The following is an 18,549-nucleotide window of genomic DNA, read 5'->3' on the forward strand; positions in this document are numbered from 1 at the left end:
AATATATTTAGGCGCAAATGCTTCATAAAAGTCTGTCAGACAGTGATCGTATATGAATATCTCACATCTGACGATGTCAACCATTAACTAGTGGTCACAATTATGAACCACACACTCAAATGAAACAGTGCACAAATCCAACATTTGAAGAACTAAAATGGATTATAATTTCCAACTTAAATGATTTACATATAGTGAAACCATTTCCTGTAATAACTTACAAGGTTTAAAAAGTTCACATCTTCAATTACTGTTATAAGAACTGTGTGCATCTTGAAAAATAAGGCAAAACCCTAAAGTTGCAACGTGCCATTATGGATGTTTTAGCTGGTATAAGTTACCTACTGTAAGAATTTTGCTCTTGGTTAGTTGAAAACTCAGTACTTTTAGAGGTAAAGTGAAGGAAATGGGTCTTAGAAAACTCTGTTCCATGGTTCATCATATTATGCAAGTCCATTACAAAACTACTGGTCTGATAGAACATGTTTAAACCTCTTCTCCTGAAGATGGTGTGCATTGTTCCAAAGGTTCTAACCTTTATTGTTCAAACTCACAAATAGGTGCAAGGGAAAAATAATGGAAGGTAATTAGGCCCTTGGATTATTATCTCAGGAAAACAGTCAATCCCTTTAGGTAAGGGTGAAGCAAGGAAGAAAAATAAGTGGAAAAAGGAAAAAAATGAACATTAAAGAGGGTAGTCGTAAATGGGAACTTTTCAGACCAAAATAGATTGAGGGAGCATCCAAGGACTTTTGGATCCATCATATTTTCAATAATTGATACTAATACCTTGAATGTCTATTGCTGAGAACCTGAAGGACAGGCTGGGCTTGACAGTGTTTCTTTCTTCTATATTTTTGCATTAAGGGCTACTGATCCTAACATGGCAGGTTGAATTAAAATTGTAGATAGAGTATTTATTGCCCATCCCCAATTGCCCTTGAGGAGGTGGTGGGGAGCTGACTTTTTGAACTGCTGCAGACCACGTGGTGTAAGTGCACCCATAGTGCTGTTAGGAAGGAAGTTCCAGGATTTTGACCCAGCGACAGTGAAGGAATGGAGACATATTTCCAAGTCAGGATGGTCAGTGGATTGGAGGGGAACTTCCTTGTGGTGGTATTTCCATGTATCTGTTGCCCTTGTCCTTCTACACTGTAGCAGTTGTGGGTTTGGATGGTACTGCCTAAGGATCCTTGGTGAGTTTCTGCAGATGGTACACATTGCTGCCACTGTCCAGAGTGGAGGGAGTGAATGTTTGGGGATGGGGTGCCAATCAAGCGGACTGCTTTGCCCTGGATAGTGTCAAGCTTCTTGAGTGTTGTGGAAACTACACTCATCCAGGCAAGTGGAGAATATTCCATCACACTCCTGACTTGTGCCTTGTAGATGGTGGACAAGCTTTGGGGAGTCAGGAGGGGAGTTATCTGCCACGGGGTTCCTAGCCTCTGACCTGCTCTTGTAGTCACAGTATTTATATGGCTAGTCCAGTTGAATTTCTGGACAATGCTAACCCCCCCAGGATGTTGATAATGGGAGAATTCAGCAATGGTAATGCCACTGAATGTCAAGAGGCGATGGTTAGATTCTCTCCTGGTGGAGATGGTCTTTGCCTGGCACTTGAGCACGAATTTTACTTGCCACTTGTCAGCCCAAGCTTGGATATTGTCTCAGTCTTGATGCATTTGGAATGTCTATGATTCTTAAATTTGGACTTACAGAAGGCATTAGGTAAATTTCCTCAGACTGTTAGCTGAAATTGAATCCCATTGAATTAAAGCCGATGGGATTGAAGGCAAGTTATTGACCTGGTTAGGAAATTGGTTGAGTGGAAGGAGGCAGAGCAGGGATAATGGACAATTACTCTAACTAGTAGGGTGTGACTGGTGAGTCCTGCAAAGATCTATGAACATAAGAGTAGGAATAAGCCATTTGGCTCCTCAAGCCTGCTCCACCACGGCTGATTTGGTTGTGGTCTCAACTCCACAGTTTTGTCTGCTCCCCCCCAATACCCTTGACTCCCTTGCCTAACAATCTGCAATGGGGCCTTAACCATTCACTCTGTTAGCGATTTAGATGATGGGTTGGAAAGCCACACATGGGCATTTGCCAATGACACAAAGACAGGCAGCAACGTAAGCAGTGTAGATGGAAGCATAAAGTTACAAAGAGATATGGATGGATTACGTGAATGGGCAACTCCGGCAAATGGATTTCAAAGATGACAAATAAGGTCATCCACTTTGGGCCTAAAATGGAGATAACAGGATACTTTCTAAATGGGCAAACATTACAAACAAGTGAAGATCCAAAGAGGCTTGGGAGTCCAGGTACATAGACCATTAACATGTCATGAACAGGCACAGAAAATGGTCTAAAAGGTTAAAGAAATACTGGCTTTTATATCTAAACGTGTAGAAGTTATGTTTCAGCTATACAAAATCCTAGTTAGACCATATCTGGAATACTGTGAGCAATTCTGGGTACTGCACCTTAGGAAGCATGTACTGGCAACATAGGTTTACCTGGGCTCCAAGGGATAAGCTGCAAAGAGAGGTTACACAAACTAGGAATGTATTACCTGAAATTTAAGGCATGATTTGATCGAAGCTTTCAAGATATTAAGAAAAACAGGGTAGAGTGGGGTGGCAGTGATTAGCATTGCTGCCTCACAGCTCCAGGGTCCCGGGTTCGATCCCGACCCCGGGTGTCTGTCTGCGTGGAGTTTGCACATTCTCTCAGCGTCTGCATGGGTTTCCGCCGGGTGCTCTGGTTTCCTCCCACCGTCCAAAGACGTGCTGATTAGGTTGACTGGCTACTGTAAATTGTCCACTAGTGCATATGTCTGTGTGCGCGCACGAGTGCGTGCCCTGTGATGGACTGGCATCCCATCCCGGGTAAACCCCGCCTAGCACCCATTGCCTGTTAGGATAGGCTCCCACTGCCCTGAATTGGATGAAACGATTCTGGAAAAGGCGAGTGAGTGAGATAGGGTAGATAGAAACTAGTTGGGGAGCCTATGACTGGGGGCACATTTTTTAAAAGTTAGTGCCAGATCTTGATTAGGAAACATTAACACAGAATGGTAGAAGTCTGAAACTCTTCTGCAAACTTTAATTGATGCTAGATCAATTATAAATTTAAAACAGAGGTTGATAGATTTTTGTTATCCAAAAGTATTAAGGGATATGGGAAAAAGGCAGGTATCTGGAGTTATGTCTCAGATCAGCCATTATGTCATTGAATGGGGGAAACAGATTTTAAGGCCTAAATAACCTACCTTCCTATTCTGAGAGGTGGATTCTACAGCACAGAAACAATAACAAGTGTGCAATATTCTACATTTGGTTTGATTATGACCACCGTTCTAGCTATGAACCGAATCTGTTGACGGATGGTGGTCTGTATAAAGCATAAAATGTGAAAATATTCTAGCCCCATTGGAGCAAGGCTGTGCCCAAAGACTGCCCATGACCATAAAAAATAGTGACTGCTTACATTTGCCACTGAGTGCACTACTGCTTTTAGGGGAGCCTTTGAAAGCCACTCGAGACTGTTCTCCACTCTTCTAGCAGCAACAGGGCTGTAATATAAAGAGGGCATCAGAACCTCCTCCCAATAAATCCCTTCAGGTACTTGCGATCAAGAGTTGAAAAATTGATTCTTATAAACACAACGGAGAACTATAAAAGACTACAGATTAGGAGTGAATCATTTCTTCAATTTAAAGTAGATTATTTTGAAACAGACCACTAGCAAATATAGATCACATTTAAATATGTATGATAAATTGGTCCTCTTTTTCTGGGTGCAATTAAAAGTAATGAAGGAAATGAAGAAATCAAACTTGTGCTTGGCTTGAACTGTAACACACCTACCAAGTAACATTGCAACCTCAAGTTTTTGACCCACCCATCTAAAGAATTCAAAGAATTATTTTGATAACAAAATGCATATATTGCAACAAATGTAAAAGAGGTTTCCACTACTGATCTTCCCTTCTACTTTTCAACTTTGGTGGGTAGCAAATGAAGCTCATCAGCCTGTAAATTATCTGACATCAACCAAGTAGATTCAAGGAGAAAGGATTATTTAATTAAATCAAGGAATACTGGCACTGTTCCTCCTCAGGGATGCAAGTGTCACTACATTCAACATTTAAATCTCCTGCTTGTGGGTGGATTGAAACCTCTCTACACTTTTGGATTATGTTCATTGTTATTGGCAGCCACTTTGGATTTTAATTCATGGACATAGCTAAGATTCACCTAGTTGTATTTATGATGCAGTCATATTAATCCTTGCATTGTTTTTTTTTGAAGAGTACAAAACTAACCTTTGAAGTCTGCCTTCAGCTGATTGCAACATTTTAATTGCTTTTATCTCCAAAACGGAGAGTGATAGCAAGCTAGAAAAACCAATAGCTTAAACAGTTTAAAATTGGGAGAAAAAGGTTAGAAAAGACAGGCTAGATCATTGTAGGTAGGAAAGCTATTAGTAAAAAATGAACAGATAGAAAGAATGGGAAAGGAGGGAAATAGTTTTCGTAGGATAGAGAATTTCAATGTATTTCAGTAGATTTGGGATGATATTACAGCAATAAAACCATGCCTAATATTAGAGTAGTTTTATTAAAAGAACTATTTTCACTGTCGTAACACATGAGCTGAACAGTTAAACTGGTCAGCACAGGGCAATTCCCTGAATTAGCTGACAGTCTGAGATTTAACTTCCATTACATACGGCAGTTTTAACGAACATGGTTTAATTTCTAATCACATTAGAGACCTAAATTGCATAAGTTTTACAGGTAGTTGTTTCAAGGCCACTTATTTTACATATGCTCAGTGCTGACAAAAAGGTATTCAGTAAAGACTAAAAGCCTAGCCAAAAAAAACTAAGCAGTAGCCATCTCCTATGGAAAACTACATCGAGTATCATAAATGTAAAAATACCATATATTTGATAATAGAAACAGAAAATAGGAGTAGGCCATTCGACCCTTCGAGACTGCTCTGTCATTCATTATGACCATGAATGATCTTAGAACAAATTAAGTTTACAGATTAGCTTTGCATTAGAAGGTAGATCTTTTTAAGCTTTTACAATTTTCTGTCATGATAGACACACCCAGTTGAATGAAGTTTTTGCGCGATCTAAAGCTACCTTATAAATCACAAGTCATTCCAAATTACCCTCTTCACCTTTTACATACACAGTCTGCACTGCACAGAGCAAGGAAAATGCAGAAATTTGATATCCCTATGTTGTTCTTGCTGTACTCTAAGACTTGAACACAATCAAAGCCAACAGTGGTATCAAGAGAGGGCTGCATGGAAGAGATACCATCCTTAGGTGAGATGTTAAATAAAGGCTTTGTGTCTGCTTGTTATGCTAGATACAAGGGAAGCATCAAGTTTTCCTTGCCAATACTCCTCCCTCAATCAACAGGGCAATGAAAACAGACTCAGCTAGTTATTCATTTTGTCGTGTTATTTGTGGGGTCTTACTGCATGCCATTAATTTGCACAATGCTGGCTGCACAACAAAAGCAATACATTGGATGAAAAGTGCTTTTGAACACCATGGTGTCATGTTAAGTTGCCATATTAATCAAAGTTTCTTCATTCTTAATTATTGTATGCATCTACCTTTTAAATTTAATCCACATTTTGATGAATGCCATGAGCCAGGATTTCACTTGTACATGGAGAAGGCATATAAAAGATCTGAATACAACTAATTTTAAATCGAGAGCAAATAGCTTTTCCTATCCTATACTTGATGGCAGAGGGGAAAGTTAGGCCTGAGAAAATGAATCAGATAAATCTGAAAGTTTGCACAATTTGCAAAGTTAATGCAATGACAATTATCTAAAGTTCACACTACTGAAGTACACCAGAATGAAAGCCTGATCTATTACTAACAGCGCCTTCAATTTCATTAGCTGTTGAACCCTAAAAAGTGGAAACTGTTACTTAAGATTTGAATTATAAAGGAGAATGATGGATGTTTTCTTCAAAAATACCTCAAAAGTTAACAGGTTGGTCTTTCTACAAAGAACTCCATTAAAATTGCAGTTTAAAAGTACAATTCAGGAAATTTGGTTGTAGTCATACATGCAAGTTGGTTCCAGGTTTTATCTCCAATTTGCTCTAAGTTCACCAATCTCAGTTAAGGCAGCAGTTATACTACAATTAGCTTCAGTATCCTTGAGCTGGAGAAACAGAGGAATGCATAAGTACAAGTGCACCGAAGCCAGAACTGGGCTTAGCTACAGTTTCCCTGCCTCTTCAACCCATGTAAATAACTTGTTAACACTCCTGTCTAGGCTTTGGCAATAACAGCCATCTAAGCAACAAACCAGAGGGTGCCTGCTGCTCAAGCAAACAATCACAGCAAGAAGTGAGTGCCTTGAAGGGCAGGAGGTTATTGAAAAATAAAAATGTTGTAAAGCTAGGGAGGCAGAAATTAGGACAGAGGAATTACAATTGTCCCTTTTCAGACATGCGGTTTCTCTTAGGGGTAAATATCAGCTTATCAGTTTCCATTCGAGATGCAGAAAGAAAACTTAATGTTAATCTTCAAGTAATTTTACACTTGATAACTTAGTGACACATGAAATTAGTGCTTTTCATTCTAAGTATCAATATGATGATAGAGGATGTTCTGACTGTGGTGAGGATAAGCCTGCAGGTTGCAACATTATAGAAGATGCACTAACACTGGTCAAGTGGATCATGCATGCCATTTAAAGATACAAATTGCCTGATGTACATCTGCATGACTTCTCCTAATTGACCTCTAGAAACCCTGACCTGAAACATTAGTGCTAAATATTCTACAGCTGTCTGGCAGAATGTTCACATTGCACATAAGGGAAGTAGTTCTATGTCACAATGAGTTGCCAACAGATTTTAATAATTAGTACCCCGCAATAAGCAAACATGCTACAATCAATCTTAGCCTGTAGAAGATGCATTAAAGATAGAATCTCCGAAGACTTTATGAATTAGCTTTACCTCATGTAGCATATAATTCTTGTACCTTATTGAACTGTACTTGTTTCTAGGGATATTCTCTATAGCAGAGGCAATGACAGTCTGTAGCAGTTTTAACTCAGCCCCCTTCCTTTCCAGGTGGGCGAGTTGAGTTTGATCAAAAACATTATTTTTTCTAAATTCCGTACAAATTGTGAATTTACAGTTCACATCAAGCTTGTAAATAGAGTCAGATATTGATAGCTCTTGTAGCTGTTTCCATTGCCCAAGAAATCAGCATATTTGTTCATCTGAAGTAGCTGCACCAGAAAGGAAATATGGGTGTGATGTGTGTGCTATGAGTCAGTACATCTGTGGTCTGTTCAGAAATGCTTGTAAGCCTACATCATGAGTTTCAAGAAATAGTTTGCTGGCATGATGGCGTAAAGTTTAAATTGCATTGACAAAAGACTGAACTTACAGTAGGACTTTTGAATTACATTTGGCTATTTAGGCAGGTTTCTGGGCCAAATGCTGTTATGTGCTTTTCCCCCACCGATTCTAATACAACTGATTTCATGTTTCCACCCTCTTTTTAAGTATCATTGCCTTTTCAATGATTGAACCAGGTTTCCAAATGCCATGTTGTTTGTGATCAGGAGTGTGTCTTGGGTTGTGTAATCCCAAGACCAACTGTTACCCTATCTATCAGTAACACTGCACCCCGAATCACAGAATAGTATAGTACAGAAGGAGATTACTAAAATCCTGATGAGTCTAATCCCAGGGGATCTACCCATAAATTTGTGTTAAGCAAAGCTTTGCGAAAGCAGAGGCCTCATTCCCACATGAATGCATCTCTTTGTAACCCAATATGCCTGCAAATGAGGTCTATGTCAAAACCAACAGATTCAAATGCCAAATGAAGACAGAGTAAAACAGCAAACATTGAAAAAGTCCTTATTCAATTTGTTCACTCTTTACAATAGCCTGGCCTTGTAAAAGGCCGGAGCTTTACATTGAGAAATCTTGGGAGTTAGCTCTGGAAATGCTCCGTAATTTTTTGCTGCTGAGTGTGCTCTCTTCAGAAGTGTATGATAGAATCCACCATGTCATCTATGCAGTCAGCCATGTTTTCAGTGTTTTTGTGCTGCAGTGTGAAATCGCGGAGCATCTGTTGTCTTTGCGGTATTGGCTAGGGAAGCAGGCAGGCGAGTCGGCGGGCATTCATTGGACTCTTCAGGCTTATCGGCCTCCTTGGGTCCCATGATTTTGCACTCCTGTGGTCTAACTCTGCTCTGAATGGTCAGTGCCATCATATTACAAGCTTAGACAAATTTGGTTAATCTGGGATTACCAGTGTGGAATTTTGGCTTATCACAAGCATCATTCTGAGATTTGCTATTCTGTTGGTGGGAATGATTGATTGGTTTTGACATAACAAGAATTGTGTTATCAGAGTTTTACTCATCGCCATTTCACTAATTTAGCATTCTCAGTGTCTCTCTCATATTTCCAAGGTAGGAACTATTGTACTTAGGCCCAACTGCCACAGGCTAAACTGCTGCAATTTTATTCAAAATTTATAGAAGCAATTGGAGAATACACATTACATAGCACAATAAGTATAAAATTGTCCATATGGGATCAAACTATCCTTTAATCTCTGGCATTTCTTCAGGCAAAAGTCTTTTGCTGCTTTCTCCAGTGCAACGCTTAGTTAAAAGGGACCCCTCCTTTTGCTAAAGGACTCATCAGCTTTGTTCTGTCAAGATTCAGATTCTCTTTTACCAGGGGAACTTTAATGCTTCTTCTTTCAAAAATGCCCTTCGATGTAATCAGACTGGTGAAATAGGTTGGCAAATGACAGATGAACTTTAATGTATATAAACTTAGTGAAGCATTTTGGTAGGGAGAATGGGGAGTGGCAAAAATTGGTGAAATTGGGTACAGGGACAGAGAGATCTGATGGTTCACGTACATAAATTCTTGAAACTGGCTGCTTAAAAATACATCCAGGATGATTGGTTTATGAATGGCAAGAAAGTACAAAAGGAAGGAAGTTATGCTAGACCTTCAGGTCACTATTTAAGCCCCAGCTGGAGTCTTTGGGAAGAATGTCAAGGTGTTGAAAGGATGCACAGGAGATTTACTAGAACGATAGAAGAAAAGGGTTTCAGTTATCTGGAGACCAGGGATTCTGGAATTGTTTGCCTCAGCGCAAGAGAGTTAAAGAGAGATTTAATAGAGTGCACAAAATTATGAAATTTATGACAAAAGCAAGATACTGTGGATACTGGAAATTTTAAATAAAACAGCATTGGAAATACTCAGCACGTCTGACAGTGTATGTAGAGAGAGAAATAAAGTTAACATCTCAAGCCAAATGCGACTTTTCTTCAGTAGACACTCATCTGAAGAATCATATTCAACTCAAAACATTAAGTCTGTTTCTCTCTCTCTCTCATAGATGTTGCCAGAGCTGCTATGTATTCTCAGCACCTTGTTTTTAATTATAAAAAGCTATGTTTTGATTAACTAGATAGGGATAATTTGTACTGGCAGGAAGATTGGTAACCAGAGGACAAAGATTGAATATAATTCACAAAATAAATCAGCAAGACAGAGGCAGTTAAGTTACAGTCCGGAATGCACAGAAAGTGTGGTGAAAGCAGATACAGTAGTTAATTTCCAAAAAGGAACAGGTAATTTTTTTCTTTGAGTACACAGCAAGTCTATGGGGGAAAAGGCTGGGATGTGAAGAGCCATCTCTGGCATAGTAGGCCAAATGGCCTCCTCCTGTGTGATAAAATCCTTGATTAAGCTAGACAATGGGATGACACGTTTGATATCCATTTCTCCATATATATCCCTCACTTTCATTTTCATAAACAGTCAGTTTGTTTTAAATGTGGCAGGAATTAGAAATAAGATCATAACCTTTCTTGCCAGGTTGAATGCACACAAAATATTCCTAAGTAACATCCCATCTAATTCCAATGGACAGCTAAATTCACTTTGAAATGAAAGCACAATTGCATCAGTTGATGCCTATTATTTAATATATGTTAAAAAAGAGTTGTGTGGTGGGAGCCAATGTGACTGAGCAGCATTTTAGATCCTTAGCAAAGCAAGCGGAATCCATCTTCAAACTGAGTCTAAAACTCTTTTTTGATAAAGGATACGTGCAAGCCTAACGAGTCAAACAATTGTGTTAGTGTTTCTTGTTATTTTCTTCCAAAAATCTGACATTTTATTAATAATGGCAGTTTTCAGAAATAGTCCCCAATTAACTGAAGCTTGCTTTATTATTAATGCCATAATCGAGATAGATTATGACAGGATTAAATTATCTCAGCGTTGGGAAATATATAAAGGCTAAAGTCAGAAGTGTGATGGAATATTATCCACTCACCTGCAAGTGTGCAGCTGCAACATTGTAGCTTAAAACTATCTTGGACAAAGCTACCCACTTGATTGACACCCCATTCACCACCAGTGGACCAAGCTGCAGTGAGTACCACCTAATAATTCATTGCAGCAACTTGCTAAGGCTTCTTCAATAGCATCTCCAATATCCAGGACCTGAAATACCAAGGACAGCAAAGCAGCAGGTGCGTGGGAGCACCACTTTCTCCAAATCACAGACTACTCTGACTTGGAAATATATCATCTTGGCTGGGTCAAAAGACCAAAACTTCCTATCTAACAGCACTATGGGAATATTTTCACCACATGGGCTGCAATGGATCAAGGTGGTGGCTCACCACCATATTTTTTGAGGGCAATTGCAAATGGACAATAAATTCTGGCCTTGAAAGCAACAGGCACATTCCATGAATGGTTAAAAAAAAAGAATGGAATGTCCACCACATTCTACTCTTTTTTTTTTAAAAGTAGCTTTTTACAATCGGTAAAGAAACTCGGAGGTAGAATGGCTTTCCATGGACCCCACATTAATCCTTTCTCACTGTTAAAGTAGCACACAGCAAGTAGCTTGGGATCACAAATCTTCACTTCTAAGACAGATTCAATTAATGATCAAATTCTTCTCAATAATCAATGAAGAAATTAAATCTTGGAAATGGAAATGGTTAAGTGGGCAAGATCAGAACAATAATCTGCTGTGTGAAGGCCCATTTGCTTTTGGAAGCTGAAAATGAATATTTTTCAGTTCCTGCATTCAGGTTAATGCATAAAAAATTAACACTGATGGGCCATAAATACTGACCTTCCCTAATTTGAGTAAATGGATTTATTTACATGAATATTTCAGAGGATCTGCCCAACCACCTAACATTGATCAAATCATTTTAAAAATACAGGCAGCAGCACAAAGGCCAGCTGCATTTCACTGAAAAAATGGCTACAGCTTGATAATTTTATGCAATAACCATTCCTGCTTATAAAAGGAACTGTAAACTAAGCCAATTTAAAAACTAAGCTATCAAGTCTTTTAGTGACCTCAGCAGGTAGTTGATATACTGTGCATACGTTCAAGTATATAATATCCTAGAAAAAACTCAGCAGGTCTGGCAGCATCGGCGGAGAAGAAATCAGTTAACGTTTCGAGCCTTCATGGCCCAAAACTGGGCGACCATTTTGCGGAACACCTGCGGTCTGTCCGCAAGAAAGACCCAAACCTCCCTGTCGCTTGCCATTTTAACACTCCACCCTGTTCTCTTGCCCACATGTCTGTCCTTGGCTTGCTGCATTGTTCCAGTGAAGCCCAACGCAAACTGGAGGAACAGCACCTCATCTTCCGACTAGGCACTTTACAGCCTTCCGGGCTGAATATTGAATTCAACAACTTTAGATCTTAAACTCCCCCTCCCCCCATCCCCACCCCGTTTCTTCCCCCCCCACCTTTTTTTTCAATAATTTATATAGATTCTTCTTTCCCCACCTATTTCCATTATTTTTAAATCTAAAACTAAAACCTTGTTAGCCTTTCCACCCCACCCCCACTAGAGCTGTACTTTGAATATCCTGTCCTCCATTCTTAATTAGCACTTTTCTCAGACAAAACACCTCTTTGACCCTTTTGTCTGTGACATCTTTTGATTATCTGCTCATCTCCACAATCACCACACACCCTCAATGTCTCTCTCTCCCCTCACCACCTTAAACCAATTTATATTTCTCCCTTCTTCTAACTATGCTTCAGTTCTGCCGAAGGGCCATGAAGGCTCGAAAAGTTAACTGATTTCTTCTCCGCCGATGCTGCCAGACCTGCTGAGTTTTTCCAGGTAATTCTGTTTTTGTTTTGGATTTCCAGCATCCGCAGTAGCTTTTAGCTTTTTGTTTATATAATATCCTAGATGTACAGGATATGCATGTTACAACCAAGACATTTAATATTTAACAGGTCTTCTATGGTATTGTTTGTGGTGACACAGCGAACATAATTTAAACAATGTACTTTTGTACAAGGGAACATACCATATAGTATAAGGGTCACTGATTTATTGGTAACTGAAATTCCATCCTTTTTCCTTGACAAACTGTTACAGATGCTTTGAAGATTAAATTCTGCAATTCTAACCATTTTTCACAAAACCGTAAATGATTATATAGGTTACATATATATTTAAAATATGCTGCAGGCAGCAAGCAGCCAGGAAGGTAGGTATGTAAAGGTTATTATTGGAGTATACTGTAAGATTTTGCAATTATGAGCAAGCGTCAGACTTTAATTAGGGAGTGATTCTGATGTTTGGAATTGCATGGAGAGCATTTATGATTTGTGGTGTGATTGGATGGAATGTCAAAATGATTTACTGGTTGATTCTTGGGGCCCCATGACAAAACACAGATGATGATATCTGTGGGGGCAGGAGATGGCAATAGAAAAAATACTTAGATGTGAAGCAGAGGGGAAGAGGGGGGACCTAGGGTCTTTAAGAAATGGAAATTTGGAACAGAGTCAAGTTATACTGCGGTGCTGTATTGGCAGTGGAGGGCAGTGGTGGGGGGGCTCTGAGATCTGGGACATGTTAAAAACTTTATTTTCAACATTAAAAATTTCAGTTACTGAGAAAAAATGGCAGGATACTTATTTTTCAAAACCTATTTTGAGCAATTTAATTGTCTCCCCTTTCTTTTACTGGTAGGTCCCTCTGTTTAGCCATTCGAAATTTGCTTTTTTATTGTTTCTTACTAGCATCTTTCTACCTCCTTCCAGGTTCCCTAAAAACAAACCTGACAGCAAAAGTGGGAGAAACAATAAATGACAGTATAGCTAATATACCCAATATTTAATACATATCTAGCAACAGCAAATTTCCTGTAAAACATTATACATTTATATTAAACATTTTCACAAACCCTAATAGTTCCTCTGACAGCACTTTGATTACAAGCTTAACTAGCCAATCAGTGTCATCCACTTGAATTCAAAAGCCCACATTAAAAGGATGGAATACCAAGATCAACCAAAAACCTTTAAACCTATATTTCAACATTTTGCTCATTGCTTTACATGATTTGTTAAATGTTACAAGTTGAAGTATGAGATATAACTCTACTCCCTTTACAAAGTTGTGTCAAAGAGTGTTACAGATATGTTAAAAGTTTTGCAAATGGTTGATTGCTTTATACTTTTACTAAAAATATTCTGGTAAAACAATTTAAACTGCCCATGCAAGGGTAGTAAAGCACACATTTTGCTTTTATACAAATTAGATACTTTAGTTTAACATTTGATCGAGGGAATGGAAAAATCATACATTTGGCCATCTCTACTGATGCCTCTATCAGTAGGATTGTAGAAACTTTACTTTTGATCAAGATGTAACATTTTTTGGAAAGATTGATATACTGAACTCACATGATGGAATTATGAACTGCGGTTCTGTATTCCCAGCATACCCAAGCTTTGTATACCTGCAAGATGAGAAAAAGGTACTTTGTTTCAGAAAATTATTCACAAATCCTTATTGCTAGAACTATGAAATTAAAACCTGCTTACTTGACTTCCAATGCATATGTTTAAATAATTCTCAAAAATATTGCCTCAGCATCTTAAGGAACCCTAGTTGCGTCATAAGTTTCCTCTCCTATTTTGTTTCTACTCAGTGGCTTGGCGTGGCCAAACAATCTTCTTTCATGCACAATGATCTGAGGTGCATCTGTCATTCACAGGTTTCATAGGGACCAAAGCAAATCAATATTGCCAACATCTCACCCCAAAGTACATGACAAAGTGGTAGGGGCATGCCCAAATTAATCCAGTTAACCAAAATGTCACTTGAGGATAGGATCATAACTTGTACCTTCAGCAATGAAATCTAGCAGCTCAGGCAAATCTCACTTGAAATAAAAACAGAAAACTCTGGAAACACTCTGGTCAGGTAGCTACACAGAGTGGAATGTAGGGTTTGCAATTCAGGTTAATGACCTATCGCCTTTCCCTCACATTGAAGAATTAGTCTTTAAACTCCACTCAATCGGTCCAGATGAAAAAGGATTCTTTATGGGAATCTACATGGATCCTCATACTTTTAACGTCTACCCCACCATTACCACATGGTCCAAAACTAACTCTTCCCTTCCTCTACTTCTCTATTTTCATGACAAGGGATAGATTATCCACTAATATCTACTACAAACCCACTAATTCGCGTAGCTACTTTAATTTGTATCAGCACTTTCAATAGTTAGCCACTTACTACCTTTAGATTCCTGCCTTAAGAGCACTGAAGCCTAAATTTTCTGATTCTTATTAAATGGATAGAATCAAAGGCACGGTTGTGAACTATCATGCATGAGGAGCATAGAAGCAGAAAATCACAAACAGTCGCTTGGTAGTACAGAACTTGAGTTTTGCTGAGAAAAAGATATGTTGTTGAAGCTTTTCATCTTGCACTTACTAGGACAGATGCAAGAATGCCAAATTTTAAAGGGAGCAACAATTTATATTGCACGAGAAAAGGGTGCTGACTGGTAGGAAAGTCAACTTTGCTTGGCTGAGGCATTGCCATGGAGAATGCACCCTGGAACTATTGTCCCCCATGCTTTTGCTTAATTCAAAAATTGCCTAGACATGGCAAGGAACCAGGCATTGTGCCTTTTTTGAATTCAAAATAGTTCCCTAGTGAAAAAGTGAAAGTCACCATAGTCCCAGGGGATTGTAGGTTGCTCTCTTATTAGAGAAACACGACTGGTGGTGAGTTTAACCCAAGGGTCACCACACCTCAGGCGAGGTTGAGAAGACAGGGCCTACATGGAAGACCTCAGCCGGTACAGGAATTGAACCCACGCTGTTGGCGTCACTCTGCATCATAAACCAGCCGTTCAGCCAACCGAGCTAACTGACCCCCAGTTCCTTGGTGCATTCTCCATGGCAATGCCTTGACCAGTCTACCTACGTACCAACCGTCTACCTACCTACCAACCAGCACCTTTTCCTCACATAGTATAAATCATTGCTCTCTTTGAAATTTGGCATTCTTGCATCTGCTCTGGCACGTGAGATGAAAAGCTTCGAAAGGATGTCTCCTTTTTCAGCAATACTTAAAAGTCTAGTACACTTAGTTTGCTGATGTATACAGTCTCTATCAGAAATGTTTAGAGATGAAACATCTGAGCATTTAAATATTTGTTACTTAGTCTCCAGGTTTTCAATTGGGGGGGAAAAAAGGGCTTGAGAGTTTTAACTAATTTTTTCATAACTAAGCATTTTAAGAAAAATTAGTTCGTCAAGAAAACTGTGATCACAGATCCTGCTGTTCATAGATGGTACATGTCTGATACGTTTTATAAAAGACTGTATTTAACAACAATTTCCAGTACCTTTCTTCTTGAAAAAGCAAAGAAACTCAAATTCTAACCGGAAAAGGAGGTACACCTATTAGTTGAAGTACATGCCTGAAAATTCAACTAGTTGCATGCACGCAAAATTCAGCTGAGGTTGCCAGGAGGTCAAAAATAAATTAAAGCCCAAACTTTTGAGAAAGCCCAACGCTTAAATAAAAATGTTAGCAAAGATAATAAAAGGCACAAAGCTAACATTAGAAAAAAAATCATATTACGTGTGAATTATGCATTTTTAAATTTGTATTTGCTTAAAACCTTAAACATTAAATTTCAATTAGTGTTACTCAACTGGCTCATTAACATTACAGTAACAGGTTAAGTGTTTACATTGGGAATTCCCATGTGTTTACTTCAGCAATTTTAGTTAAATATTGATATAACACCAAACAGAAACAGAGACAACAGGAAGCAAAGTTTATGGACAGTTGGTATGCCCACCTTTAATAAATGGGCATTCATATTTACTTTCAGCAGTCTCCTTTTCAGTAACTGAATGACTGATGGATGAAACCATGTGACTATTGGCTGGAGGCCCTTCCACAACTTTCATCAGAGTTGTAGCATATGCTGTTGTCTCACTTTTACATTTAGACTGCACAACGTCTAACAATTGCTTTAAGACAATTTTCTACTTGCTTTTATTCATTCACTACCCAGCAGACTTTATCCTTTTTAGTGATCAGGGCTTCATTTCTTTCAACTTTGTCAGTTTAATATGGATTTCAGCTATTACCAGTATTAATTTCCCGTAGGACATACTATTTCATCCACAAAAAAACAAAATCACCGGTCCTCTGTTATATTACCAAAACCAGCTCCCTTATTCCAACAACTTAATTGTGAAATCCACATTTTCAACCAAGTCTTTACGTAAGAGGGGGACCAGATCTGTCATCTGTACTCAATGTAGAAGCAATTTAGAAGTTACAAAATCAATATCAAACAGCTGAAATTTCAGCAAAAATTTTAACGTCCTGTTAAAAACCCTGGTGGAAGGAAGTACATACAAATGCCACCCTCTAGTGAATTTGTTATTTACATTTCACTATCAACAGGCTGGATTCTGATCTCTGCTCGAATGGATGGGGCAGCCAGCCAAAGACAAAACTAGTGGAAGACCTAAAATGGCTGTTTTGCAAAACACTGACTTATTACTACCACACGTGGAAATTGGTCTCTTCAGTTCCTGTATGTTTTAAAGACCTTCCATTTCCTATGGTGATGCTAGTCCTTAAAAGCATTTCATTGACGCGTACATCAATTACTGTTCAGTTTTTAGCAAGTCAACAACAGTAATCACAGGACGCTTTGAAAATAGAGGTTTATATAGCAAATCAGCAGCACTTCAGATGGACTTTAGCAAACACTTCTGAAGAAGGCTCTTTGATGGCTTTAAGGGAAATGAAACACAAGGTGCGATACTGAGTCAAGATCAAGTAGTTAAGTCCTACACCCGATCTGCGAGAAGTCTCTCTACCACTGGTTTTCAAACAATCACTCTTGCTGGCTTACATGTGGTTCATAAGTGGGACTGAGTTAGAACATGACTCATCTGTGAAGTCTCCATTGTTGACTAGGCTAGCACCACTTATGGTCTGACTTTAGATATGAAAAACAGCTTTTTGGGCATATTACTGGATAATTTAAGTTGATCTTTAGGCCCTATGACAAAAAAGGGAACAGAGGAGAAGAGAGTAATAAGAACATACAAGGAAAAAGTCAGAGCAGGATCATGCTATTTGAGTCTGTTCATTCAGTATCATAGCTGATCTTCCACCAACTTTGACTTCCCACATTATTCTCATACTGCTTAGCATCCAAAAACTATCCACCACAGTCTTGAACATATAGCTAAACTTATACTACACTTATTTTCTCCAGAGGATTGAAATGCTTTTAATTCATTTATGGGGTGTGGGCATCACTGGAAAGTCCAGCATTTGTTGCCCAACCTTTTTGAACGCCTGCAGGCCATGTGGTGTAGATGCCCCCCCTCCTCCCACAGTGCTGCTCAGGAGGGATCCCGAGGATTTTGACCTAGTGACAGTGAAGGAACAGCAATATAGTTTCAAGTCAGGATGGTGTGTGGCTTGAAGAACATGCCAGTGGCGGTGTTCCCATGCATCTGCTGCCCTTGCCCTTCCAGGTGAGGGGGGTTTGGAAGGTGTTTTCGAAGGAAATTTGACGAGTTGCTGCAGTGCATCTTGCAGATAGTACACACTGCTGTCATTGTGCACCGGTGATGGAAGGAAAAAACGTTTAAGGTGGTGGATAGGATGCCAATCAAGCACACTGTTTTCTCCTGGATGGCATTGAACTTCTCGGTGTTGTTGGAGCTGCACTCATCTAGACAAGTGGAGAGCATTCCACTCCTGACATGTGCCTTATAGCTGGTGGACAGGATTTGAAGAGACAGGAGTTGAGTTACGCAGTGCAGAATTCCCAGCCTCTGATCTGCTCTTTTAGACATCATACTTGGCTGGTCCAGCTCAGTTTTGGTCAATGCTAACCTCCCAGGATATTGATGGCAGGGATTCAGCAATGGAAGTGTCATAAAAAGCCAAGGAGACATGGTCAGATACTCTCTTATTGGAGATGGCTATTGCCTGGCACTTGTGTGGCAAGAATATTACTTTCCACTTATCAGCCCAAGCCTCAATGTTGTCCAGATCTTGCATATGGACACAGATCTGCTCTGTATCTAAAGAGTTACTACACTTCCGACCATGATGGGCAGGAGGTCACTGATAAAGCA

At 39.2% G+C, this 18,549-nt stretch overlaps 1 protein-coding gene across 1 annotated transcript in view; it reads right to left on the reverse strand.

Moving 5' to 3' along the window:
• The window catches only part of actr3 (actin related protein 3), a 61,332-nt gene that overhangs the window by 37,621 nt on the left and 5,162 nt on the right, over positions 1–18,549 (reverse strand). The window contains exon 2 of the mRNA XM_078552406.1: positions 13,807–13,862. Coding sequence (XP_078408532.1) covers positions 13,807–13,862 — 56 coding nt within the window. The remainder of the gene's footprint in view (positions 1–13,806; positions 13,863–18,549) is intronic.

The sequence above is a fragment of the Cetorhinus maximus genome, chromosome 11 (genome assembly GCF_964194155.1).
Source record: "Cetorhinus maximus chromosome 11, sCetMax3.hap1.1, whole genome shotgun sequence".
NCBI classification, from domain to species: domain Eukaryota; kingdom Metazoa; phylum Chordata; class Chondrichthyes; order Lamniformes; family Cetorhinidae; genus Cetorhinus; species Cetorhinus maximus.